This window comes from Carcharodon carcharias, chromosome 14 (genome assembly GCF_017639515.1).
Source record: "Carcharodon carcharias isolate sCarCar2 chromosome 14, sCarCar2.pri, whole genome shotgun sequence".
In the NCBI taxonomy this organism is placed as follows: domain Eukaryota; kingdom Metazoa; phylum Chordata; class Chondrichthyes; order Lamniformes; family Lamnidae; genus Carcharodon; species Carcharodon carcharias.
In genome coordinates this window covers 45,638,290-45,663,968 of record NC_054480.1, presented here as the reverse complement: position 1 = coordinate 45,663,968, position 25,679 = coordinate 45,638,290, and the positions used below count along the sequence as shown (strand labels likewise).

The 25,679-nt window shown below is 44.1% G+C and overlaps 1 protein-coding gene across 1 annotated transcript in view; it reads left to right on the top strand.

Annotated features, from left to right (window-relative positions):
* Positions 1–25,364, top strand: part of LOC121287484 (cadherin-4-like) — a 729,269-nt gene extending 703,905 nt beyond the window's left edge. The window contains exons 15-16 of the mRNA XM_041205414.1: positions 22,892–23,056; positions 24,012–25,364. Coding sequence (XP_041061348.1) covers positions 22,892–23,056; positions 24,012–24,218 — 372 coding nt within the window. The 3' untranslated portion in view covers positions 24,219–25,364. The remainder of the gene's footprint in view (positions 1–22,891; positions 23,057–24,011) is intronic.
* The last annotated feature ends 315 nt before the right edge of the window (positions 25,365–25,679 follow it).

The following is a 25,679-nucleotide window of genomic DNA, read 5'->3' as shown; positions in this document are numbered from 1 at the left end:
GAAGGTTGGAGGAGGGGGGAGGTTGGAGGAAGAGTTGGGGGAAGTTTGGAGGGGGGTTGTTGGTGGGAAGGTTGGAGAGGGTTTGTGGGGAAAACTGGAGGGGAGTTTGGGGGGAATGTTGGGAGGTGCTGGGGGAAGGTTGGAAGGGAGGTTGGAGGTGGTTCTGTGGGGGAGGCTGTAGGGGGATCGGGAGGATGGGGGGGGGAGGTTGGAGGAGGGTTTGGCAGAGTGGGGGAAGGTTGGGGGATTTTGGGGGATGTCGGGCGCAAGGTTGGAAGAGAGGTTGGAGGGAGTTTTGCAGGGGAGGTTGTAGTGGGGGTTGGAGTGGGGGGGAAGGTTAGGGTTTGGGAGGGGACGGGGGGAAAGTTGGAGGGTAGCTGGGAGGAAGATTGCTAGTGCTGCCATTGAATTGACCAACTCTTGCTCAATGGAAAGGATGGGCTCCGACCTCTGCATGATGCCCTGTGCAACATTGGAACCAGACTCCACCATGCTTCTTGACAATGAGTGGCAGGAGGCTGTCTGACAGGCCTGCCAATCCACCAAGCATCTTGATTTGATCATCACCAGTGTTTTCTATTATGCTGCCCCATCCATTTCCTCATCTGAGACCACTGCAGTGGAACCTTGCCCTTTGAGGAGCTGGCACAGGAACTGGCCTAACCCTCTTTCTGCATTGCACTCCAATCATGCCCAGTAACCCACCACACGCAGGCCTACTCTATGCTAGCCTCTAAGGTATGCATAGAGCCAGTATCTGTGCTGACAGCTGCAAATGTCTGATCAAATGACTGCTTCCTTATCACTGGTGCAGAGTTGCTCTCTGTCTTCCTCCTGAGGATGCCATGTTGGCTAGTTCTTGGGTATCTGAAAGCATAAATTCAGGAGGGGGTGGGTGGAGGGAGGAAAGCAAGAGGCTCATGGTCACAACATCTTCAGATTGCCCATTATGCCAGATAGCAAGGTGAGGGTGTGAATGCAGTTGAGAAGAGGCATAAGTTGAGAAGTTTGTTTGAGGCTGGCATTTTTGAAAGTTGTTTGAGGAAGAAGTTGAGTATATGAATGTTAGGCTTTAGTCCCGAGTGTTAGGGACTGCTGCTGGGTGAATGTTAGAAGAAGGGTGCATGGAGCAGTGTGAGAAGCTGGTGGTTTGATGTTATGAGATGTCATGCGAAGATGCATTCACTAACCTTAGCCACCTATGTGAAGTCATTAAACTTCCTCTGGCACTGTTGCCAGATCCTCATGGCCAGAGTACAGGCATGGACCTCTCTCGCCACCTGCTCTCATTCCCTTCAGAGGGTTTGTCTTGAAGACCTTCTGGCCTCCCACAGTGACAGTCTCTCGTGCGTCCACCTCCACAACCAAGATCTCATCTCCTGTGCTGCATGGGTAAAGCTGGGGACTCTCTTTCTGCCCTGGTGTTCCATTTCCCTTCTTTAGAATTACATCAATAGTAGCTCCTGTGTTCCAGTGCAGCTTCCCTTTAAGAGACATTTTTAAGAGCTGGAGACTAGCTGGAACATATGCTAGCCTTACATGTTGTTAGGCCCTGCTGCTGAGTGTGCAGCAACCTAGCCAACAGCATAAACTGTGCTGGACTGCACGTTGAAATCATGCAAATAAAGAGGCAGCACAAAGTTGTTCCTCAACAGGAATAGGCGGTGGGCAGGTTGTGAATCATGACCCCTGTGCCCAAAAACTGGAGCAGATGAATATTTAGCCCTGTATCATTTTTTTCCAAATCAATGCCATGTGAGTTTTGTCAAAGTAGTATTGATTCAGCATGTAGCAAATTGCTGTAATTGCTGCTGTTCATAGATCTGTTTTCTGAACAAAAAACACAAAATATCAGATTAGATATTCTTAAAGCACTTTGTATATTTTATTCAGTAGCATATACAAGAAACTTGAAGCAGTTGTTTCTGCTTAGTTACGCTATTGCTTTCATTGCAGTTCTCCTGAAATTGGCCAAAGCAACTTATAAGATCATGGAATTTCAGGTGTAAATCTTACATGCTACTTTAAAAGAACACTGTGCTAGAAGCCAGCCAGCTCAAAAAATTGGCTGCACCCCCAGATCGAATTAATTATGTTGACAAACTTACACAAATTACATCCATTTGCGGGCCAGCAAGAGGCTTTAAATTTAAATTGGTTCCTTTGGACACAAGTGAAATAAGGAGCATTTTTAAAAACTTTCAAACATTTTTTTTAATCCACGAAAAACCCAAGCAACTAAAAAATGATTTGTAGCTTTTCAAAAGCCATTTTCAGTTATTTAAAATTTTGTTACTAAGTTGGTGGACTGAACACTTAGGTCTCGTTGGTGTTGGGCAGCATGGTGTGGCAATATGGCAGGAAAGCCAAAAATCGGTTTTATGCTGTCGTGAAACCACTTTGTGATCATCCCCTCCACCCGTCAATGGCAGGCTGTATTTCCTGCTGCCGGATATCAGGAACATAATTTTAATATATTTGCATCTAATTATAAGCCCTGCTCTCCAGGATCATCTCCCCACATCAAAATTACCAGCCAAGTTGGTGTGACTTCACAACTGTGTGTTTCAGAACTGCCTTTAAAAAGCGTGCACCTGGCGACCTGAACTTCGAGCAGAACCCGGAGGTGAGTGCACACAACCTTGTGCAGCGTTCGCGAGCATCGCCCATAGGACATCAAGGAAGAGGCGCCACACATTTGCGGGGGTCATAGGCAAGTCACTTTTTCCTGGTTGTCTTTCAGTGCAGTCCCTGTCCAAGGAGTCCAGTGTGGGTCAGACCCGAGTTGGGGGGGTGATTTGGGGGCAAGGCAGCACAGACAGACTGTAGGAAATACTCAGGCACATGCCAGAGTTGGTGGAGGCGGGGGGATGGGGGGTGGGGGGGGTGGTGGTGGTGGAGGAAGGAAGCAGCCACACATTTTAAAAAGCTTGTCAAAGTGAGCATTTTTCCACAGCTGAGAGCAACTGTTCCATTGACACGCTTGGAGTCGGGCCTCTTAAGCTGTTCTGCCCACTTAAGCAACACAAAAGTGCCACCAAATGCTTCAGAACCTTACACTCTTTGGGTGCAGACTGCAAATCAATGTGCGTTTTAAGGGGCGACAGAGCAATTGGTTGTCTGGGCAAGTTGTAGAATCCCCTTGCGAAAGGTGGCCATGGTGCAATCACTGGTGGAGGTGCTCATAGCCCCTTGCAATGTCTTTATTAAAGTGTGGACCAGGATCCATTATGGTTCAAGCTAACAGCGCAGTCTTACAGTCTGTGTTAGGAGAATGCCTGCGCGTGAGCTGAAAGCACAGAATGCAATCCAATGGCTGAAGCTGCAGCCAATTGGTCAAGTGGAGTGGGGCAGAGGTGGGTGGGGCTTCGGACAGCCAATGTGGGCGCTATACACTGGCCATCCAAGTTATGGCCAGCACTTTCTTGCATGCATGAAGGGGCCTTCAGACTTAACCAATAGAAGTTCTTAGTACACTCATGCTAACCCACGTGTCTCTCTCTTTGATCCTGCAGGAGGAGAACATCAGGATCATGGAGCCTGGTGATTTAGCGGTATGCCTCGTGGCTTACAGAGACCAGAGAAAAAGAAGAAGAGTGCGGCGGAGGCACCAGGCTCGGCAAAAGGAGGAGCACCTTCCTCAAGATGAAGGCAGAGCCTGCTATGCACAAAGCTGAAGATCCACAGCGAGCCATCGCTCATAGGTGCCTCACCAGACCCAGGGTCCATAGAGGCGCCTGTGATTCCTGCAGATGATTGACAACTAGTATCGCCGAAGACTGTGTATGTTTAAGGAAGTGGTCACATGTGCCACCCGCAGCAGGATTTGGCGTCACGGGGACATGGAAGGCATCCTTTGCCAATGGCCATGAAAGTGACAGCGGTACTCAATTTTTACACCAGTGGCCCCTTCCAGGGCTCCACAGGAGACCTGTGTGGGGTCTCACAAGCCTGTATCCAGGAGGTCACAGATGTCTTCTTCACAAAGGCATAGAACTTTGTGCATTTCACCTGGGATTAGGAAAGCCAGGAAACAAGAACGCTGGGATTTGCGTGGATCTCAGGTTTTTCACAGGTGCAGGATGCATTGACTGCACTCATGCACGCTCAGATCTCCATGGCAACAAGCAGTCAACTACATCAACCACAAGGGCTTCCATTCACTGAATATAACGCTGGTGTGTGACCACCCCAAACACATCCTGCAGGTCTGCACATGATGCCTACAGAGCATCCACAACTCCTACATCCTTAGTTGGTCTCAGATTCCTGAAATCTTCCAGGATCCAGAGAGGCTACAAAATTAGCTCTTTGGGACAAGGGCTACCCACAGAGGATATAGCTGATGACGTGCTGCGGCAGCCTCAGACTGTAGCAGAGAGATGGTACAACAAGGCTCGTGCCGCAGACTTTGGTGGCGCAAACTATAGGCATTTTGAAAATGAGGTTCCAGTGGCTCAGCAGATCCAGAGGGTGTCACACATCATCATCTCCTGCTGCACGCTCCACAAGCTGGCGTTGGAAAGGGATTAGGAGCTGGCAGAGGAGGAGATGGAGGAGTTGCACGTACACTCCGATGAGGAGGCAAATGAAGGGAATGACCATGATGAGGTCCTGGAAGGCGCGGTTGCTGATGATGAGGCCATCGCACTGGTCAGATGAGGCAGGTGTGCTTGGGAAGTCGTCACAGCCACAAGATTCGTGAAGGATGATGACGAGATACAGTGAGGACAGTCCTGACATTCTCACCTTGCATCAGTGAACGTTTGACTCCTGTGTGGCTGATGGAGGGGCACATACCCTCATTGCTCAGGCTTATGTCATAGAGATGCAACTGAGGCCCTAATAGTTGCTAGATTCCAGGAAGATGATGATGACATGCATTGAGGACACTCCATAGATCTTCACATTGCCCCTGAGAATGTCTGACTCCTGACTGGCTGAGGGCAGCTTGCTCGCACCCTGTGATCAGGGTCACATCGTGGCGATGCAGCCATGAAACTTTCAATACACTTGATCCTTTGTCCGCCTTCAGCACCTGACCCCTTCAGGAACACAGTGTCACTGGACACAGATGCTGAAGAGATGGGAGACCAGCCCCACCTCTAAGGTGCTGAGAGCATACAGAGAATGATGGAACTCTGTGACGCCTGTCTGCGACATTCTGGTAGCAATGACAAGCACCATCGAGGTTCAGACATCATTAATGTGTCCAATTAGTGTGAAACTGGACCACCACTTTGCTCTGAAGTTTACACACTGTACAGGGAAGAGGCCCTGGACTGAGACACCTGCCTTTATCTTGTGCAGGGACCAAGATTTCACATCTGATTGATACAAACACTGCTCATCAGAACAAGGAGCCATAGATAGGGAGTTTATTGACAATGGTGCACCCATGCCCAGGCTGTGCAACTACATCTTCTTAAACTTCCTAACCCTACCACTATGTCTTAGTTCTTCCCTTGACATCCACAGCAGAGGTGGACGCAGCCTGCTGACTGAAGGGCCCTGTCTACAAAGACCTTGAAGGGCGTCCTCAGGAGGGCCGAGCCTGGGGGACCCGGCCCGCTTTCAGAGACCTGCTGTGCGGCAGTAGTACCCTCCTCGGCCAGTGCAGCTGGAGCTGCAGGGGTCACAGGAAGAGGTGATTCGGATGAGCTGGACACTCCTGGAGTCAGCTGGGTGGATGGACCCAGGGTGTGCAACTGCTGATCCTCTTCCTTGTGATGTCCAAGGGCCCCCGGCTAACTCCTTGAGGAGAAAGGGAAGCTGGAGTGAGTTAGAGCTGTCCTGCGCCCCTCTGGCGTTGACACTGTTGGAGGCCAACTATGACATCAGCAGTGGAGTTCAGCCCACTTAGCAGTGCAGGACTGATGTCCTGGACCAAGGTCTCCATGCTGGCCACCATCCTACCAGTGTTGACCTCAGTGCATCGGCATGTCAACGTTATCACGTCAGACTGAAGGTGGATGGACTCCTCCATCGTGCCTTGCAAACTGAAGAGTGCAGAAGACATTCCTTCCTGATGTTCCCGAGCTTGCCTTTGCAGCTCCAGCAAGGGAGGTATGGCTGAGTTCAGAAGCTCATCATCTAACTTGGACTCAGCATATTTCTGGTGTCCAACAGACCCCAACTGCCAGAAACCTGGGACATCCTACCGCCACCTGCTGTGGATCAAACAGTGCGATGTGTTCACCAGATTGTGACCCTGAGGCTACTCTATAATTAGGTCCCACTGAGGTGTGTGTCTCTGCACAGGTGGAGGCTGTGGGTGAGTGCTGTAATGGGTCTTCATGGGTCTTCATTTGGCTGAGCATCACCGACCTCACTGTCAGTACCGCAACAGCCCAAATCGTTGCCAGCCAGCTTGAAGGCCTTGATTTCAGGCATTCCTTCACCAGCCTGTGACCTCTCCCTTTTGCCAGCTTGTCCTGCATGAAGACAGAGGGCAGAATTTTGCCCTTGACAGGCGAGCAGGCCCGAGCGGCTTGGCGGGCGGGCAGCTGATCGCCGCCGCCATTTTGAGTGGGCGGGCTGCCCGATGGGAAACGCTATGCACTTCCTGGGTTGGGGGGGGAAGGGATTCCCCAACTGTCAAAGTGTGCTCTTTCGCATATGTGCGCGAAAGAGCACACATGTCCCTGAGACTATGTGCTGTCTCAGGGAGATCAGTGATAGCCTTATAAACATCAAAAAGAGAAAAATTAAAATATTATTAAAATGCCCCCCTCATGTGACAACGTCATATGAGATGGGACATGTTAATAAATATGACTAAAACTTTATTAAACTTTTTAAAAACAGACATGAAACCTCATCCTGCCAGTGGATCAGGTTTCATGTTTTTTCAGAAGCCCGCCGGGGCTCCTGGCCTGCCCGCCAACCTTAAGGTTGGAAGGCAGGGCCTTTAATTGGGTTAACTACCGTGTCAATGCCTCAATTGGCCATTGACAGGTTGGCGGGCCGACAGTTGATTTTGCTGTCCGCCCGCCTTCCTGAATATTTAAGTGGGGCCCCGCCCCCAACTCGCCGACAGAAAAAGTTCTGGCCAGAGAGTGTAAGCAGGACACCTGCTTGGCCAGATGAGAAAGATGCCTGGCATGAGGGGGTGGTGAGTGGTGCCATGGCTGGGATGAAGACAGGATCCGCAGGCTAGGTGAAGATGTGTGTGAGAGAGTAAATGATGATATCTCTTGAACTGACAGTGAGTGAGGTCCCTGTGGGATGGGTTTGTGAGTGTGTGTGTTGATAGTGATGAGAAGAGTGATTTACGGAACAGAGGAGATCATTCATCCTGTTTCGGTACTGGATGGCTGTTCTCTTTTGCAGGGCATTGGTGTTGATCACTTCTGCCACTTCCTCCCATGCTGGATTAGTGACTTTGCTTGCTGGTCTTTGCCCAGAGTAGGGGTAGAGGACTTCACAGCAGGCCTCCACTGCATCCAGTAGGCACCCGAGGGAGGCCCCGCTAAATTTTGGTGGAGCATGTTTCCTCCCTTTGGCAGCCATGACTTTTCAGCAGCTTTCAATCCCTTAGAGAGTGTTAGCCCTGTGCAGGGGTGACCTTTAAATCTGGCACCCGGATTAGTGAAATCCTGAGGTGACAGTCAGGCAGGTGAAAATCAGAGGCCACCCCACCTGTGATCCAACTTGTTTCCCAGGAATGCATTACTAACGAGGTGGGATGCACTGGGAATTGGACGATACATGTGAAAAGCCGCCATTGCGGCCAGTAGGTAAAATGTGCTTTTACTTGTCCGCTACCGCACTTGGTGCAAATCTGGGATGATTCCGCTATCTAATTTAAAAGTGTGTATCTTTTGTCATAGACTGTGTTAACCAAACTGCATGAACTTGCATTCTTAAATATATCAAGTAGTATTTTTGAACCAAAAAAATGGAAAAGAATTGAATTCTGAAGCATTGATTCATGACAGATCTAACATTTACTGATATTTAAATGAATTTGCAGAGTAGCAGGGGGGGAAAAAAGCATATCCTAAAATTAGCACAATTCAGGGGGCACTTTTCGCCATGTCAATTGTGCCTGTAGCAGAAGCCCCATGCCTGTGTTCACAGTTACGTTTGTTAAGTCAGCTACCATAAATGTTGCACTAGATGTCAATGTTTTAAACTTTGCCAACCAGAATATGGGGGGGGTTGTTTGTCAGGTAACAATTTTATATTTTGCATTTAATGGATAAAAAACAAATGCAAATAACGGTATGCTAGCAAATCTTCAATGGCAGAGGATTGCTGTTCTTTAGTAATAATGGTGTTGCCATGTAATGGTTAATGGTCATTGTGTGCTGACTGAATAGTGAAATACTGTTCTGTTAAATAAACAAGTGTTACATGAAACAGATATGACACTTACAGGAAATGCACACTAGACACAGGATTTAATGCATTAGCAGATATCCCATTGTATTGTTCATGATGAGCCAGAAGATGCACCAAATATATCACCTGAAGGATAATAGCTAATGTTATGGCACAACTGATGGTAAATGCTGAGTTGTTCAAATCCCAGAGGGAAACTAGAGACAACTGCTACAGCTATTTTTCAATTTGTATATTTCGAGTTGCAGGCTTTGAATTCAGCAGTAATAAGACTACCGAGCCTTATAGGTTTTCACAAAGCTAGATTAAACATTTATTAATAAGAGAAATGGTTTTAAGCACTTACATATGTCTACAAATTACTACTATAATAACTTCTAAATCCCCTAATTAACCTAACTCCCAGTTACACTTTCGTTAAGACAACAGTAAGACACATAGATTTTAAAAGACCCAGGCAAAGAAACGTGATACCCTGAACAATCCAATTTAAAGTGAGTTTCCTGAACTTCAGTTCTTTGTAGACAGCAGCTTGAGGCGTCGTTGCTGAAGGCTTTTCACACTTGTTAGATCTTAAAGTGCCTACCCTTACACTAAGCCTTCACTCCTTTTCACGTTTTCCCCTTTGAATGCAAATTCCCATTGTTTCATTGGGCAGAATCTTCGGCTCAGCGAGTGGGGGCAGGGGCAGCTCACCGAGGCGTAAAACAACGCGCGGTGACATCAGGCGTGCATCCCAACATTGCTGCACGTCATTTAAATTTTCCGTTCAGCGGGCACGCAGCCGACTCGGCTGCGCACCCCCTGTACTGTCAAAGGCCTATTAAGGCCATTTAAATATCAATTGAACTAATAAACTGAGCTGCCTGTCCAACCTTAAGGTCAGTGGGCAGGCTAAGAGCCCAGGTGGCAGTCGCATTTTTCATGGAACCTCATCCACAGGTGGGATGAGGTTTCATGAACGTTTTTAAAGAGTTTTAAAAGTTTTTAATAAAATTAATGGACATGTCCCAGCTCAAGTGACAGTTTCACATGAGGGGATATGTCCTTAAAATTTTTGTTTACCTTTAATCAATGTTTCATAAGTGAAACTAATCTCCCTGAGGCACCTCTGTGCCTCAGGGAGCTTTCTGCACTCTTTCATGCGCAGGTGCGAAAGAACGCACTCCCGACTTGGGGACCCCCCCCCCGCCGCCCACACAGGGAGCACACAACACTTCCAGGTGCGCATCACACCGGCGGGCCCTGATTGGCCCACCCACGTAAAATGGCGGTGTGGACCCATTCGGGGGCACTGATCGGGTCCATGCCCGCCCCGCACAACCCCCCTGATGGGGGGAATATTCCACCCATTGTGTTTTTTGGACTTTACCTTTCTGATAATAAAACCCTCTCCTTATACTAATTTTACCAGTAATCTTTGGGAAAAATAAATACACTGTTTCTGAACTTCACCTGGCTAGGTGACATGTTTCACCCCTCCTTTGAAAAGAATCTAGTCTGGTTTATTTAAAAATGTAAATGTACATTACACCTTACATTCTAAACTTCCCCCATGTTTACCTATTTAACATTTCAAACCTAGCTTCTACTAATGCATCAAAGCTTTCAGAGCAACTGCCTTTAATCCAATTCAACCTCTCTCTCTCTCCCTCTCTCTCTCACACATACACACACACACACCACTATTTTACAATACATTCCAAAACATTATTATATCTTCCTGACACTAAAGTATGACTGCAAGTTGATACAGTCTTCAACTGCTGTAGATAAAGCTATCATCTGGAAACTTAGTATGTGATCAGATTATATTGTTTTGTTCCAAAGATCCTAAATTAATTTGAATGCTATATATTATTAGGTACCTTCTTCTGTAGTAAGTTTGCTTATACACATTACAGGTGACCCAACAGCTATGACTTTAGTTCATTTTCTGATGTGGGAGACCTGAGCTGAAATGCTCCAAAGATATTAAACTTAACCTATTCCATAGAGGGTGAATCTTGGTAGCTTTAATTGTGTTCAGTTAGAGTGGAATAGTACATTTCTAAACATACCTGAAGAAACTATGAAAAAGTGGATTGGTTCAACAACCCCCACCTCATTGACCAAGAAGAATGCAAAAGAATAAGAGAAGGATTGGCACCATAACTGGAGATGGTAATCAGTCAGACATTTAAATACCTGTTGCACATGTACAAATAATGAGTATAGCTGGGATAAGGAAGCATTTTAGGCTAGCTACCTGTTGTTTAATTGTTCTTTTCATTAACCTGGTCTGTATTCCAAATCAGTGAAAAAATGTCCCCCAGTGAGGAGTACTGGGATCACAGCTTTTCACTATATTTATAAATGACTCAAATGAAGGATTTGAGAAGGCTATATCCACGTTTACTGATGACACCTTGTTAGGTGGCACAGTAAATAGTGTAGATAGGTGCAGAAAGTAGCAAAGGAGCATTGATAGATTAAGTGAGTGGGGAAAAAAGCTGTGGCAGATTGAGTTCAGTGTGGGGAAGTGTGAGAACGGCCATTTTGAACCTAAAAAAGACAAATCAGGATATTTTCTAAATGGCAAGAAGTTAGGAAATATAGAGGAGAGAGAGATTCAAGGTAGAGAAATCATTTAAAGCCACTGAGCAGGTACAAAAAATCATTTAAAAAGCTAATAGAATGTTGGCTGTTAACTTGCAACCTTTATATTCCAGTCCCTTCAAGGTATGTTACAACTATATAAAACTCATGTTAAACCAATCTGGAATGTATTTCCTGAAAGGATGGTGGAAGTATATTCAATAGCAACATTCAAAAAGGGGAAAGAACAGGGGCCTGGAACTAATGGGTAGCTTGTTCAGATAGCTAGCATATGCAGGATGGGCTGAAAGCCCTTCTTCTATGTTGTATGATTCTATGACCCTATTTAAACAACTACATTCAGTTCTGAGCACCAGATCTGCAGAAGGATATATTGGCCTTGAAGGGGTTGCAACTCATTACCAGAATGATACCTGGGCAAAAAAGGAGTTAAATTATGAGAACAGTTTGCATAGCTTTGGATTCTTTGCGGTGATCAAGTTGAAGAGTTTAAAATGATTAAAGGGGTTGATAGGGTAGATGGAAACTATTTCTCCTGGTGGACAGCCCAGAGCAATGAGGCATAACTGTATAATTCGTTCAGGGGCCACACCAGTAAGCACTTCTTCACACAAAAGGTAAGAAAATCTGGAACTATTTCTGCACAAAAGCCTGTTGAGGCTAGGTCACTTGAAAATTTGAAAACTGAGGTTGGTAGATTTTTGTTAGGTCAGTATATTAAGGCTACAGAATCAAGATGGAATTAAGATTCATACCAGCTGCAATGTAATTGAAGGGTAGAACAGGCTTGTGGGGCTGAATGGCCTACTGCTCCAATTCCTATGATTTTATTACAATGCCATGTTTGTGAAAATTTGCATTCAATAAAACAAAATACTAATGAATAACAATAAACCACTACAACTAATTAACTAGCAGAGTTATTTTTCAAAGTCCTTTTATATTAGTTTCTCACTCAACCTTTCAAGCCCCTCCAAAAATACATTTAAAATATAACTAATACATTTTAAGAAATCTGAATCAAATCACTGAATTTATCCATTGTTTACGCACAGACACTGACAATTGAGTTTAGCCCCATTTCAGTAGCTTTTATTCTTTACCTGGTTTTCTCTCATGATAATTAGGGCTCTGAACACCAGAATTACTGCTTTGAGTCTTTGGTACCATTTTTTATTATTTATGTGGGTAGGTGTGACATTGCTGCTGTAGTCCAAAATATGTTTTTTTTCACAACCTACCCATTGTTTTTAAGACATAATTCTGGGCCTCTCTCTTCACTCTTGGCTGCCCCACCTCATCCTATGCTATGTTTTTTGGTTTGCCTTTTCCACCACACTAGTGACTAGTGTCAGTCAGAAACCAAATTAATTCATTTTTATTTTATATTTTGGCCTGCTTAATGACAGCAGTTAATAGTTTTGATGCTTTCCTATGATGATGATGTAGAGGAGTTTCATATTACTCACTATAGAATGGAAGGGACTTAAGGACATTTAAATTGCTATGGGTTTTATTGAGTGTATATCATTGTGCTGAAAGGAATCGAGATGAATTTGAACTGTAAGTAAATTCCCCATAATGTACACACTGGGATTTGTTAGCATCAAATTTTGATTTCTGGCTTAATATTGTTGCAGTGGATATTTGTCTGAGCATAAAATTATAATGTTTCAAGGCTCATTATGCACTTCCAGTACAAGATCCTTAATCAGTTCCCTATTGAAAACATTGATTGTATTATCCTCTAATAAATATATTTGTTATGGGGGAAGGTGCCAAAATACACTGGACCGTAATCTGACTTGGTAGACTGGCAAAGCGGCAGTTAGATTCAGCAAAATTCTATTTATTTTAAACATATTTCATTGATAATCATGATACTCTTTCAAGCAACGAAAAACGGTTTGCATTTTCCATTGATTTACGTATTTAGGAATATTCTTTCCAGTCATCCCCTACATTGATACAGGGCACCATTTGTGCTACAATGCCCCAGTCTCTCCTCCGAATCCTAGGCCCAGTTTGCTAACAATATTTAACTGTTATCTGATCTCCATATGCTCATTCTGTCCTCAAATTCCAGCCCAAGCAGTTGGACTTGAGGCAAGATAACTTTATCCATAAATATTCCATCCTACAAAGTTCCTCAGAGCCAATTTTCCTCTACCCTGCCCTCAGATGATAAATGGGTGCAATCTGGAGAGTAAATGGATGTCACTTTTGCTTCCATTTTGCTCCTGAAAAATACTGTACCCAAACTTCCTCAGCGACTTTCTGGTGTCTGCATCTGACTGTTCCTGGAGAAAGAGCAGCTCTATATAGTTCACACAAGTATATCTCAGAGGGCTTTGCACTGAGTTTTCCTCTGACATTGCTTGGCACAGTTTAGGAGTAAGCTGTCACCATGAAAGCCTACTGTTTCCTGAGTTGCCCTTTAAGTAATGACCCTGGGCAATAGTACAAAATGAGCAATGGCAAATCGCAACCCTTCTGAATGGGAAATTCAATGGGAAAAAAATTGGGCGGATTGTAAAACTGGCTACCAATGCGCTGTTACCCCTTTTCTCAATAATAGGAAGTGGGCTTCTTTGGCAAGCTCAGGATACATTGTCTGCTCTGAATTGTTCTGGAAAATGTGATAGTGAACCACTTCTGCCTGTCTGGTGGAAGTTATCCCACATATTGTTAAGGAGGACATTCCAGGAATTTTGCCCAGTGAGGACAAAGGAACAAGGATTATATTTGCGAGTCAAATGATTTGTGGCTCGAAGAGGAACTTGCAGATGGTGATGTACCTATGTGCCTATGTGCGTCTTTCTAGGCAGTAGAGGTCACAGGCATGGAAGATGCTGTCTAAGAAGCCTTGGCAAGTTTCTGTGGTGCACCTTGTAGATGGTACACACCTTAGCCATGGTGAACCAACAGTGTAGGAAGTGAATGTTTAATATGATGAATTGGATGCCAATCAAGTGGGCTGCTTTGTCTGGATGGTGTCGAACTTTGTAAGTAATAGCTCTGGAGAGAGTGCAGAGGAGGTTTAGAAGAATGTTGCCAGGGTTAGAAAAGTGTAGCTACAAGAAGAGATTGGATAGGTCGAGGTTGTTTTCCTTAGAACAAAGAAGGCTGAGAGGTGACTTGATTGAGGTGTACAAAATTATGAAAGGAATAGATAGAGTGGACAGGATAAAATTGTTTCCCTTGGTGGAGAATTCTAGAACCAGGGGACATGATTCAAGATAGATGGCAGAAGGTGTAGGGGGGGCATGAGGAAGAACTTTTTTACACAGAGGGTAGTGGGTGTCTAGAATTCGCTGCTCAAGTTGGTGGTAGAGGCAGAAACTCTAAACTCTTTTAAAAAATACCTGGATCTGCACCTTAAGTGCTGTAAGCTGCAGGGCTATGGGCCGGGTGGAGGAAGGTGGGATTAGAAAGGGCACCTGGGTGTCCTCGGGCTGGCATGGACAAGATGGGTCAAATGGCCTCCTTCTGTGCTGTAACTTTTCTATGGTTCTATGGTAGAGCTGATTGCACTCATCAGGACTTGTGAAGAGTATTTGGAATCCGTAGGTTCAAAGTTGTATTTTTTTTTAAATAGACCCTAACTGAAGGGAAAGTAAGTAAGGAAACTGACCCATCTAGTTTCCATGGAAATTAAGACTGAAACTGAGAATAGGAACCAAAATTTCTGGGGAGATTGAAACTGGTTGAAACATATAAAAGTACACAGAAACTGTGCAAGTTCATTGGATGATGATGATTCCAGTGCAGTACAGGCAGGCTAAAGAAAACAGAAGCCAGATCCAGAAGCTGAGGATAAGCAAAAATACAATTGCTGCAGCTGTTTCCATTACTTGAAGGTAACAATGGTGGACCTGTGCCATCAGACCATCATAATCAGAGTTGAGGAAGTTCTGCAGTTGTGTGACATTTTTGCTGAAGATTGCGCCTGTGGAACTCTGGTTTGTTGTGCACTGCAGTTAGCTGGGCATCAGTACCTAGAAGATGAGTTGAATTTTTTTGTGAGGAAGACAGAGTTTTGAAAGACTTTGTGACTGAGGTTGATGACATATATGCTGAGTGGACCACTGAGCCAATTTGTAAGATCTGTCTTAGTTGTATTTGCCATTAATATGTAATTTCTCATTTATAATTGAGTGTAATTTGCCTGTTAATCCCTGTTTAAACTTATGTTGATTCTGGGTTTTAGAGTATAGGAGATTACCTAAGAGAGTATTTAATGTCTGCTATGTTTGACTCTTGTGTAATAAGAAATCTTCCATTTTCAACCATGGAATCTTGCAGCTGCATTCTTTCAATGAATAACTGGAATTTTGGATTTTTAAAAAAAAAGTTACTGATCTCTGCTGAGGTCGTAACGTAGTCCTATCTTGTGCCTTGTAGATAGTGGACAGGTTTGGGAGTCAGGAAGTGAGTTCCTTGCCACAGAGTACCCAGCCTCTGACCAGCTCTTGTAGCCATAATATTTATATGGCTGGTCCAGTTAAGTTTCTTATCAAATTGACACCTAGGATGTTGATGATGGGGATTTCACAGTGATAATGCCATTGAGTGCAAAGGGGAGGTGATGAGACTGTATTCTATTGGAGATGGTCATTACTCCCTGACAACCCGTATTGTGCAAATGTTTCTTGCCACTTATCAGCCCAAACCTGAATGTTGTCCAAGCCTTGCAGCATGTGGGCATAGACTGCTTATTATCTGAGGAGTGGTGCATTGAACACTGTGCAATCATCAGCAAACATCTGCACTTCTGACCTTATGTTGGAGGGAAGGTTGTTGATGAAGCAGCTGAAGCTGCTGTAGCAGTATCTGAGGTATGAGATAACTGCTCTTCAACAGCTATCTCCTTTTATGCCAAGAATAACTCCAACCAGTAGAGCATTTTCCTGCCCAGCTGCTGGATCTGTTCTAGACCTATCGCATTTAGTACAGTATCAGGAATTACGATGTAAACAGGACCACATCTCTATAAGACTGTGCTGTGGTCACTGCTGCCACAAAAAGATTCATTTGTGACAGCTAGCTTAGTAAGGACGCACTGAAGTAGATTTCCCCTTGGTGTTGGTTCACTCAACTGCTGGAGGTTCAGTCAAGCCGCTTTGTCCTTGAGGACACATCCAGCTGGGTACTACTGAGCTATTCTTGGTGATGGACATTCAGGTCCCCCATTGAGAGTACATTCTGTGTCTTTGCTACCCTCAATGTTTCTTCGAACTGATGTTCAATGTGGAGGAGCACTGATTCATCAGCTGAGGGAGGGTGGTAGGTGGTAATCAGTAGGAGGTTTCCTTGCCCATGTTTGGTTCTGGACATGGCATCAGGTCAATATTGAGGACCCCTAAGGCCACTCCTTCCCAACTGTATACCACTGCCCTGCTGAGTCTGGTGGGCTGTCCTGCCTGGGGACAGGACATACCCAGGGATGGTGATGGAGGAGTCTGGCACTTTGGCTGTAAGGTATGCTTTTGTCAAGATTGTTATTCCAGGTTGTTGGTGATGAACCTATGGAACAGCTGTGCCAATTTGAGCACATCCCCAGATGTAAATGAGGAGCACTTTGCGGGGTCAACTGGGTTGGTTTTGTCATGTCTTGTGCCTAGGAAAATGTCGAGTGATTCATCTGGTGTTATAATGGCTTCTTGTCATGTTTTGATACAGCTGAATGGCTTACTCGGCCATTGCAGGGGGCAGTATTTCTGTGCGTCTGGAGTCACATATAGGTCAGACTCGGTAACGAAGATAAATTTTCTTCCTTAAAAGCCATTTGTGAACCAGGTGGGATTTTATGACAATCCAGCAGTTTCATGGTCACCATTATTAGTTCTAGCTTTTACTCCAGGTTTAATTAATTGATTGAATTTACATTCCACCAGCTGCCATGGTGGGATTTGAACTCATGTCTCCTGATTATTACTTAAGGCCTCTTGATTTCTAGTACTTGTTGTGGAATGGTTTTAGTATTTTACATTTAGCATGGATGCCAGTAGCAGTCGTTTGTCACCCCCATTTTGCAGTATAGTATTGGGGAGGCGATGGCGTAGTGGCACTGTCAATGGACTAGTGACCCAGAAACCCAGAGTAATGGACCTGGGTTCAAGTCCTGCCACAGCAGATGGTGGAATTTGAATTCAATAAAAATCTGAAATTAAAAAGTCTAATGATGACCATGAAGCCATTGTCGATTGTTGTAAAAACCCACCTGGTCCAATTTAGGGAAGGAAACCTGCTGTCCTTACCTGGTCTGGCCTACATGTGACTCCAGATTCACAGCCACGTGGTTGACTCTTAAAATGTCCTCTGAACAAGGGCAATTAGAGAATGGCAATAAATGCCGGCCCAGCCAGCAACGCTGCCCACATCCCATAAACAAATAAAAAAAAAGCTGACTTGGACAACCATAGAGGAGAGACATACCTGAAATTTTAAAAAGCATATGTCAGTTGAAGGTGCCCAGATAAAAGTCCTTACCCATTTCCATCTCCAACAAGACCTGATACCCCCTATCCATGAGGACCAGCAGTATATCCCAGGGTTGCAGCCCTTCCTTGTGCATTACACATTTTCAGGGCTTGCCTACATTATTCCCAGGAAAGGAAGATCAGCCTCTCTTTCCTGTTACAACTCTTCTTGTTTGTACTTTTTACTATTTAATTTGGTACATCCTTGCTAACACTTCTTCTGAGTCATATGGATTTTAAGCATGTATATCTTACTAAAAATACTTACTTTGTCTCTTGGCCATAAAATCCACATGCTGCTAATTTTCCAATAACTTTTATGCATCACTTTGTCTTTGACTTATGCAGCTTTTTCTCGACCACCCACTGGATCTTTAGTCATGGACAAATTTTTGGAGTACAATGTGGTAAAATGTGAAATAGTTCACTTTGGCAGGAAGAATAAAAAACAGAGTATTACTTAAACAGAGAATTTCAACATACAGAGATCTAGGTGTTCTAGTGTATGAGTCACAAAAAAGTTAGTGTGCAGGCACAGCAAGTAATTGAGAAGGCAAATGGAATGCTATCATTTGTTACGGGAGGAATTAAACATTAAAAATAAGGATGTTATGCTTCAATTATACAAGGCATCGATGAGACCACATCTCAAATATTGTATACAGTTTTGGTCTCCTTATTTAAGGAAGGATGTAAATGCTTTGGAGGCGATTCACAGGAGGTTTACTAGATTGATACATGAAATGAGCAGTTGTCTTATGTGGAAAGGCTGGACAGACTGGGCTTGTTTCCACTGGACTTTAGAAGATATGGGGTGGGTTGACTGAAGTGTATAAGACCCTGAACGGTACTGACAGGGTGTACTTGGAAAGAAAATTTCCTCTTTTGGGTGAGTTCAGAATGAGGGGGCACTACTTCAAAATTAGGGATCACCCTTTTAGGACAGAGATGAGGATTTTTTTTCTCTCAGGGTTGTACAACTTTGGAACTGTATGCCTCAGAAGATGGTGGAGGCGGGTTTACTGAATATTTTTAAGGCAGAGGGAGATAGGTTCTTGTTAGGCAAGGGAATCAAAAGTTATCAAGGTTAGATGGGAATGTGGAAATTGAAACACAAGAAGATCAGCTATGATCTTATTGAATAGCAGAGGAGACTCGATGGGCCGAATGGCCTACTTCTGCTCCTATTTCGTATGCTCATATGACATCATATTCAGTCTCTCAGTCACATTTGGTGCAATTTTAATTGACAATCTGACAGAAATGGGGTGGGTGGTTAAATAGCAGTAGAGCACGCTTTGCTGTGTTCCCAAATTGCTCCTGCTCGCAACCATCTTAACTATGCAGTTTGTGGAGTCAGCCAAGGTGCATGACAGTGGCAGGTGAGAGCCTCCTGAATAGAAATAAAATGGAGCCCTTTGACACAATTCAGGTCCCGACAACATTTCAACTCAGAATTGTGGAAGCCCTGGCCACTGTCCAACTCGCCAATAAAACCTCACAAGAGAAACTGAAGCAGAATTTAAAGGTGCACTTGCATGTAAATAATTGGATTTACAAGATCTGTGTGCCATTTGAACTGTCGAGGGTTTTGAGCTTCCAGATGGTTTCATTTTCACATTTTTGCCTTATTACCATACTTAAGCTTCATCTGCTTAACATTTTACCGATTTCATTTGGATACAGAAACACTTGGACAAAGAGAAGCAACAAGTTGGGCACAAGAGCGAGGCAGGATGACTAAATCCCAATGTGATAGAACAGGCAGCACATCAATCATATTAAAGTGATGCCCAGACATTATAAGATTCCATTTAATGGCCGGGATTTTCTCTCCCCATCGTGGGTGGGACCCACCGTGGACGAGGCGGCGCCCCAGCCAGAAGTCCATTGACTTGCAGCGGGACTGGAAGATCCCAGCGGCGGGCAGGTGGGGAAAGTCCCGCCCTATGTGTCAGCCCTATTCACAGCAAATTAAAATTGGGGCAATACTATTGCAGTTTTTTTCCTCCTTTGCATATTTGGGACCTACCATCACTGCTATAAATCTGCTCATATTTTATTTAATAAAGCTTGCCAGTGTATCCAAGCCTGATGGCTAAAACAGGATTTTCACAATTAGATTACTGAACTTTCCGATGATAATAACATTTAAGCGGCTTGTTAAATGCTTGTAAATTGTTAAATGATCATCATTATTGGTGCATCTCTACTTTCTCATTACCACTAATGAAATAACATTCTTGCAAAGCATATAGTCAATTGTTGTGCATTCCTGTGCCTTGTCTAAGAATTATAGTGAAAAAAATGGCAATTCTCCTACATTGTTGAGGAAAATGAGGCATGTAATCTGTAAGCAGGTTAGTTAAGCAAAAAGGAGGTGAATTTTAACTCCCAAAAATTGGTGGTTTGAAGTTAGGCAAAATGGTAAAAATTTTAAAATCTCAAACGTGACCACAGCCCACCCATTTCCAGGTTTAACGGAGACGGAGACAAGATTTTCCCTGTAGGCTTCTGAACCCCGCCCTCAGGTTCAAATGTGGGTCAGAAGCCCCCACTATAAATGGAATGTAATGCCACCCCCCCACCCCTGAGAAGAGTTTGGAGGCAGGAGAGCCGTTGGGTGGGATCGAGGATGTGAGGTGGAGACCCTATCAAACTGCTGACTCCACCTCACCAATCAAGCCCTGGGCAGGAAGGGAGACAGCAGCCTTCCCACCCGGAGGTCAATCGAGGCCCGTAAGTAGCCATTTAAGGGTCACTTAAGGGCCTTAAAACAGCCACCGCTAGTATTCAACTTGTGGTGGGCAGGGAACGTGTCATCCTGGAATGCCCAATCAAGTTTGCCTGCGACCTAGTCGGAGGGGTGTGGGGATCCTCGTTCTTGGGCACTGGGTCCGATTAAGGGACGCAGCATCAGGAAGACGGAGGCCCTGGGGTGCCAGTAGAAAGCCACCCTTTCCTCCTGTATTCATCCATCCAACCATTGCCGGCAATCCCCCTCCCTGCTACCCCCATCCCACCCACATTCACCTCCTTTCAGGGCAATTCCTCCTGAAGGTCCGAGCACAGCGCTGGCAATGGCCACTGCTCACGGTGGCGCTTCTAATGCTGAAGAACTGTCAGTCTCTGACTGGCCAGCAGCTCTGGGGGGCAGGATTTCTGTCCCGTGGGGCTTAAGTCGACAGGAAGTTCAATGCTGTGGAGGTATGCCATGGAATAGTTGGGCTCCCCTGGAGAAAAGCGATGCAGAGCTCCCCCCAGTTTTCCAGCCGATGGGCAGGCCCCCATCACCGACATTAAATTCCTCCCTAAATGGGCCAACATTCACTCAATGTGATTTCCCTAGAATGGCTGATCAATGACTAGTGGGCTCTTGAAACTGGAAGGCCAATCAGCGTCCTTCCAGCTTGAAAGAAGCAGCAGGCTGCGGCAGCAGTTAACTAGTGTAGAGTGCGCTTCAAAACGAACGTGCCTTCTCTCCAGCTTTCTTAAACTGAAAAAGGGCTTTTGTGAGTAGGTCACCACTGTGAAGAATAGGAGAAGCCACTCCAAGGACAATCCACAGCTGCCATTGCACCCAAGCAGGGAGGAGGGGTAAACCCACCTGGAACACTGGCCCTCACTGGTCTTCCACCAGAAGGCCACCTCCAGGCAACTAAACTGGCCTCCTTCATCTGCAGAAACCTGATGAACTGGAAAATTCCAGTCGGCCTCCTTTAATTGGTCTTAACAGCCATTATGAACTATATCAACTACCTGTTGAATGTGGCCAGGTAATCCTGCTGCTCCCCCTCACCCATCCTGCCTCCAGGAAAATAGCCTGGGGTGCGATGGTGCCAGGAACTGGCACAGTATTTTTAATGCCTGTCCACCTCTGATCCTGGCACTGATGGGCCCAAAATCTAAATTTGAGAAGGCGGGCAGGTTGGCAATTTAAATATTTTAATGAGGCACATAGGCACATATTTAATCTGCTTTGAAACCGTGGCCATATTTCCCAGTCCTCAGGAAAGCTGGCAGTTCAGGGAAAGAGGAGACAACTTCAGAAGTAGGCAAATGCCTTAAGGCACTGCTTGTGGGCCCATAATAAAATCCACTGAGGTCGGGGATTGAATCAAGCCCCCGCTCGGGTCAGAATTGGACCCCCCTCAGTTGTAGTTGCAGGCTCCTTACCTTCTGCTGTGGTCTGTTCATGGATGTTCCCCACCAATTGGTAGCTAAGCCTGTCAATCCAGCTGACTTCCACTTGGGGATCCTGGCAAAGGAGAGAGTCACACACTGTGCAGTTAGATCTCAAAAGTGTGCGAGGAAACTCAGACTTTGTGTTCCCCTTTTGAAACTGCCCGGCTCCGCCCCCCACAACCGCCATCTATGCAACCTGCCCCTGTCAAGTTCAGGGTGGAGGTTCTGCAGACTCTTATTCCAGCTTATTGAACTGATATCAAAGACCACAATGTTCCATTGTAAATGGATATAACCATGTGGTTTTAATATTTCTGCCTAAATAACTATGGTCATAACTGAAGTTTTGGAAATTATTTAACAAATTTAACTTGCAAACAAAACTCTATGATCCATTTTATTCTGTTATGGCCTGGCGTTCGCATAATTGGCAAAACTGTTGTACATTAACATGAGATTCCCAAATAAATCCTTCTTAGATATGGGGCAGAATCTTTAGCCCCTGCTAGGACTGGGAACAGAGGTGGGAGGGCATGCAATTTTTCACTGCCAGCTTGTGTGCAGGTTCCCTGGCACCATCCTTCCCCCAGGGGGAACGGCAGGGCTACCCAGGGCAAGTGGCAGATAGCCATTTAAACTAATAAAACGCCTATTGAGAAATAATGAATGAGGCCAACTCGAATTTTGGCTTAGAGGCCCTCCCCATTCTCTGCCTGCCAGGGTTCAGCAACAATCATAGCCTCTGTTGTGGAGGGGGCCCCCTGCCCCTCCCCTCCCCCACACCCTCCCCCTACCCCAGCACCCCCCCCCCCACAACCCCCCCCCCACAACCCCCAGAACAATGGTAGGCTGGCTGCAAAGGGGGTTTTATAACTTTAAATTTAAAAAAGCTGATGAGAGGGCATCTCCACCCTTTGTCTCATTTGCCTGCCTTGAAATCCTGCTGCTGCTGTCAAGCTGGAAGACCTTTGATTGGCCCACCAGCTTCAATAGTGAGCCCACCCTCAGGCCAATAATTGGCGGCTCCAGGAAAAATCCCTTTAAATGACTCCTTCCCATACAGTGCGGGCTTCAGGACACCCAGTTGAGCTTGAAAGCAGTGTTCAGAAGCCCACAGAAAATCTCTGCTCATGGCTTTTTGTTGACTTAATGTTTGCTAACATGCCAATCCTATGCTCAGTTAATATTCTGAATTGCTAGCACCAGTGGAATGGCAGAACTTTTTTATTTTAATTCACGATTCTAGAGAAACTCTGTTTAAAGCCAACTCTGTTCTGCAGGATTATGACTTGAGCCAGCTTCAGCAGCCAGACTCACTAGATCCTGGATTAGCAAAAGCTCCTGGGATCAGGCGAGTTGATGAGCGACCGATTGGTGCTGAGCCACAATATCCACTGCGTCCAACAGTTCCACATCCTGGAGATATCGGAGACTTCATTAACGAGGTAATGACTTCATTAATAACAAGCTGATGCCTATTACCTTGAACAAATAGCAACTACATTATTATTTCACTTAGATTATGTATTTTGTCACTGTTACTGGGGACAACTCTAAATCCATTCATTCTGTACCTTTGACAAAGTTGTTAGATTATTCTATTCTTTTTCAGTGGAGACATCTATTTTCAGTTGAGATCATCTGAATTGTAACCTCAAGTGAAAAGTTAGCAAACAGATGTACATGTTTCCATGTATGAGTCCACAAGATATTACAAGATGGTTGTCACACTGATTCACTTCACATCAGAGTTTGATTAATAATTTGTGATTACTACAGCAGCTCTGTAGCTGAAACATTTCAGCACAGCTTACTAGCAGAAAGTCATGAGATGGAATTCCAAGACAGCCTGTCAATCTAACTCTTACCTTGGATTAGTTTTATCTGTCTTTCAGCAGTCTGCCACATGAAGTTCAGTCTTCCATCCTTTAGAAAAAAGTAATGGAAATCTAACATCCAACATTCCTTATTTGCAATAGACACAAAGCACAGTCCAGATCACCCTCCCTCTTGCCTAAGTACAGAATATTTCATTAAGAGGAGGAATCTGAATTTTGAACTTTGAAAAGATTGAAGAAAAAAAGTAAACTCAAAGACAAATTCTTGGGTTATTTGAAATAACAAATCACATAAATTCAGGATTCTGAACTTATAATTGCTTGATATTGTTACAACTAGTCCAAATTCCTTAGTCTGCCCTTGGACTATATCCAATATCCACCATGGTACCTGTTACCAAAGCATCCTGAACTATTTACTGAAGAAAAAATTGTGCCCAGTATTTTATAACTTTTTGACGCTAAAACTGATCGGTTTTATCTTGTTAATTTTTTACAACTTCAAATCATATAATCTGCAATGCTTTAAAGCTTTCATAATGTTAAAATAATGCCTTTACAGGGTCTCAGAGCAGCGGATAATGACCCAACGGCCCCACCCTATGATTCCCTCCTGGTTTTTGATTATGAAGGAAGTGGTTCAACTGCAGGATCGGTCAGCTCCCTGAACTCATCCAGCTCTGGTGACCATGATTATGATTATCTTAATGACTGGGGACCTCGATTCAAGAAGTTAGCAGACATGTATGGTGGCGGAGAAGATGACTAACAGTATATTAGAAATGAAGGAACTGTACAAAAGAGGCATCTTTTTCATTAATATTCCCTGCTGACCATATATTTTAGTGGTGTGTTAGTATTTTTTATTTTAGAACATGAGCTGTTAGCATGAATGCTTGTTGTCTTTTTATGCATATTTTGGTCAGTCAGCAGGAATATCGCTCAACGTTTGCTTTACAACTAAAGAGGAAAGGCGCTCTTTATTAACTTGAATTTCTTAGTACAGAAGCACTGTTTTTAAAGTGCCTTTTTGGTACATTTTATCAGATTCCCTCAATCTCAGGAGCGATTAAAATTCAACCATCTATTGATCCCTGGTCCAGTACTGGCTATGAAGAGAAAATGAACGTATCAGTTTATTTCCACTCTGGTGAATGGACAAACTTTCCTTTTTTGCCTTTTAAACTATTGGTGTAAGATACATTAAAAAAAATGAACTGTACAGAAACACGTGTATTAACAGCCATGTTTAAAAACTGAGCAGGTGGGTGGCTAATCACATTGTATATGTTGTATAGAGCTTAACATTGAAAGTCTAATTGTCAAGTAGTGTAAAAAAAATAATGGCAGGAAAAGACATTCTGAAGGGACTGGTTAGTCTTTATTAGTATTAAGGTCATTTTATTTTACAATCTGAAGTCGAATGGACATCAGATTAAAGTAAATTAATTTTTTTTAAGCATTGTTACCCACTTGGTTTCTTACTGTAGTGTGTACATAATGTTGCACAGCTTAAAGCAAACATCATCTAGTTAATGTTATATGTATAATTGGAGCTTTCTTCTTTTCATTTTTGCATGTTTTTTTTATATTGAAAGCATAGAAGCTCGCATGGCTGTGGTTGTTTCAAAGAACAATTTCTTCTCGTGTTGTTGGTTCACATTTCCACACAATCATTGCACAGTTAGAGGAAACTTTTTTTGTAATGGTCAACAGCACAAATATTTTGTATCGTTGTTTGTACCATTTTGTACCAAAAAAAAAGGGAAGGTAGTAAAAGTTTTGAATGCGTGTTTCTAGTGCCACTGCAGTTATGGTTAAACTGAGTAACAGCTTTGCAAATTTATTGTGTACCAGAGCTGAATCAGTGCATTTGCTCCTGGCCCCTCAGTGTTATAAATAAAGTTCCCCTTTTAAAACACTGCTTTGCTCTCAATTCCTTTCAATGGCTGCTATTTTTAGATAACATTAATATCATATCTATGATGATTATTCATCTGAAAAACCGGGCTTCTTTCAATGGTTTGAATACCGAGAATGTTCTGTCTGTTGTGTGTGGGTGTATGAAAACTGTTATATGCCCTCAATAATTTTGAACAATAGAACTTTCACCTGAATTCTTTTCAAAATAATGCTGTCAGGTAACATTGTGGCTATCCAAGTGCAGATAGCACAATGACCTGGTATTTCAGGCAGATTCATTGATATAAATTGCTATCTGTGAAAGCAT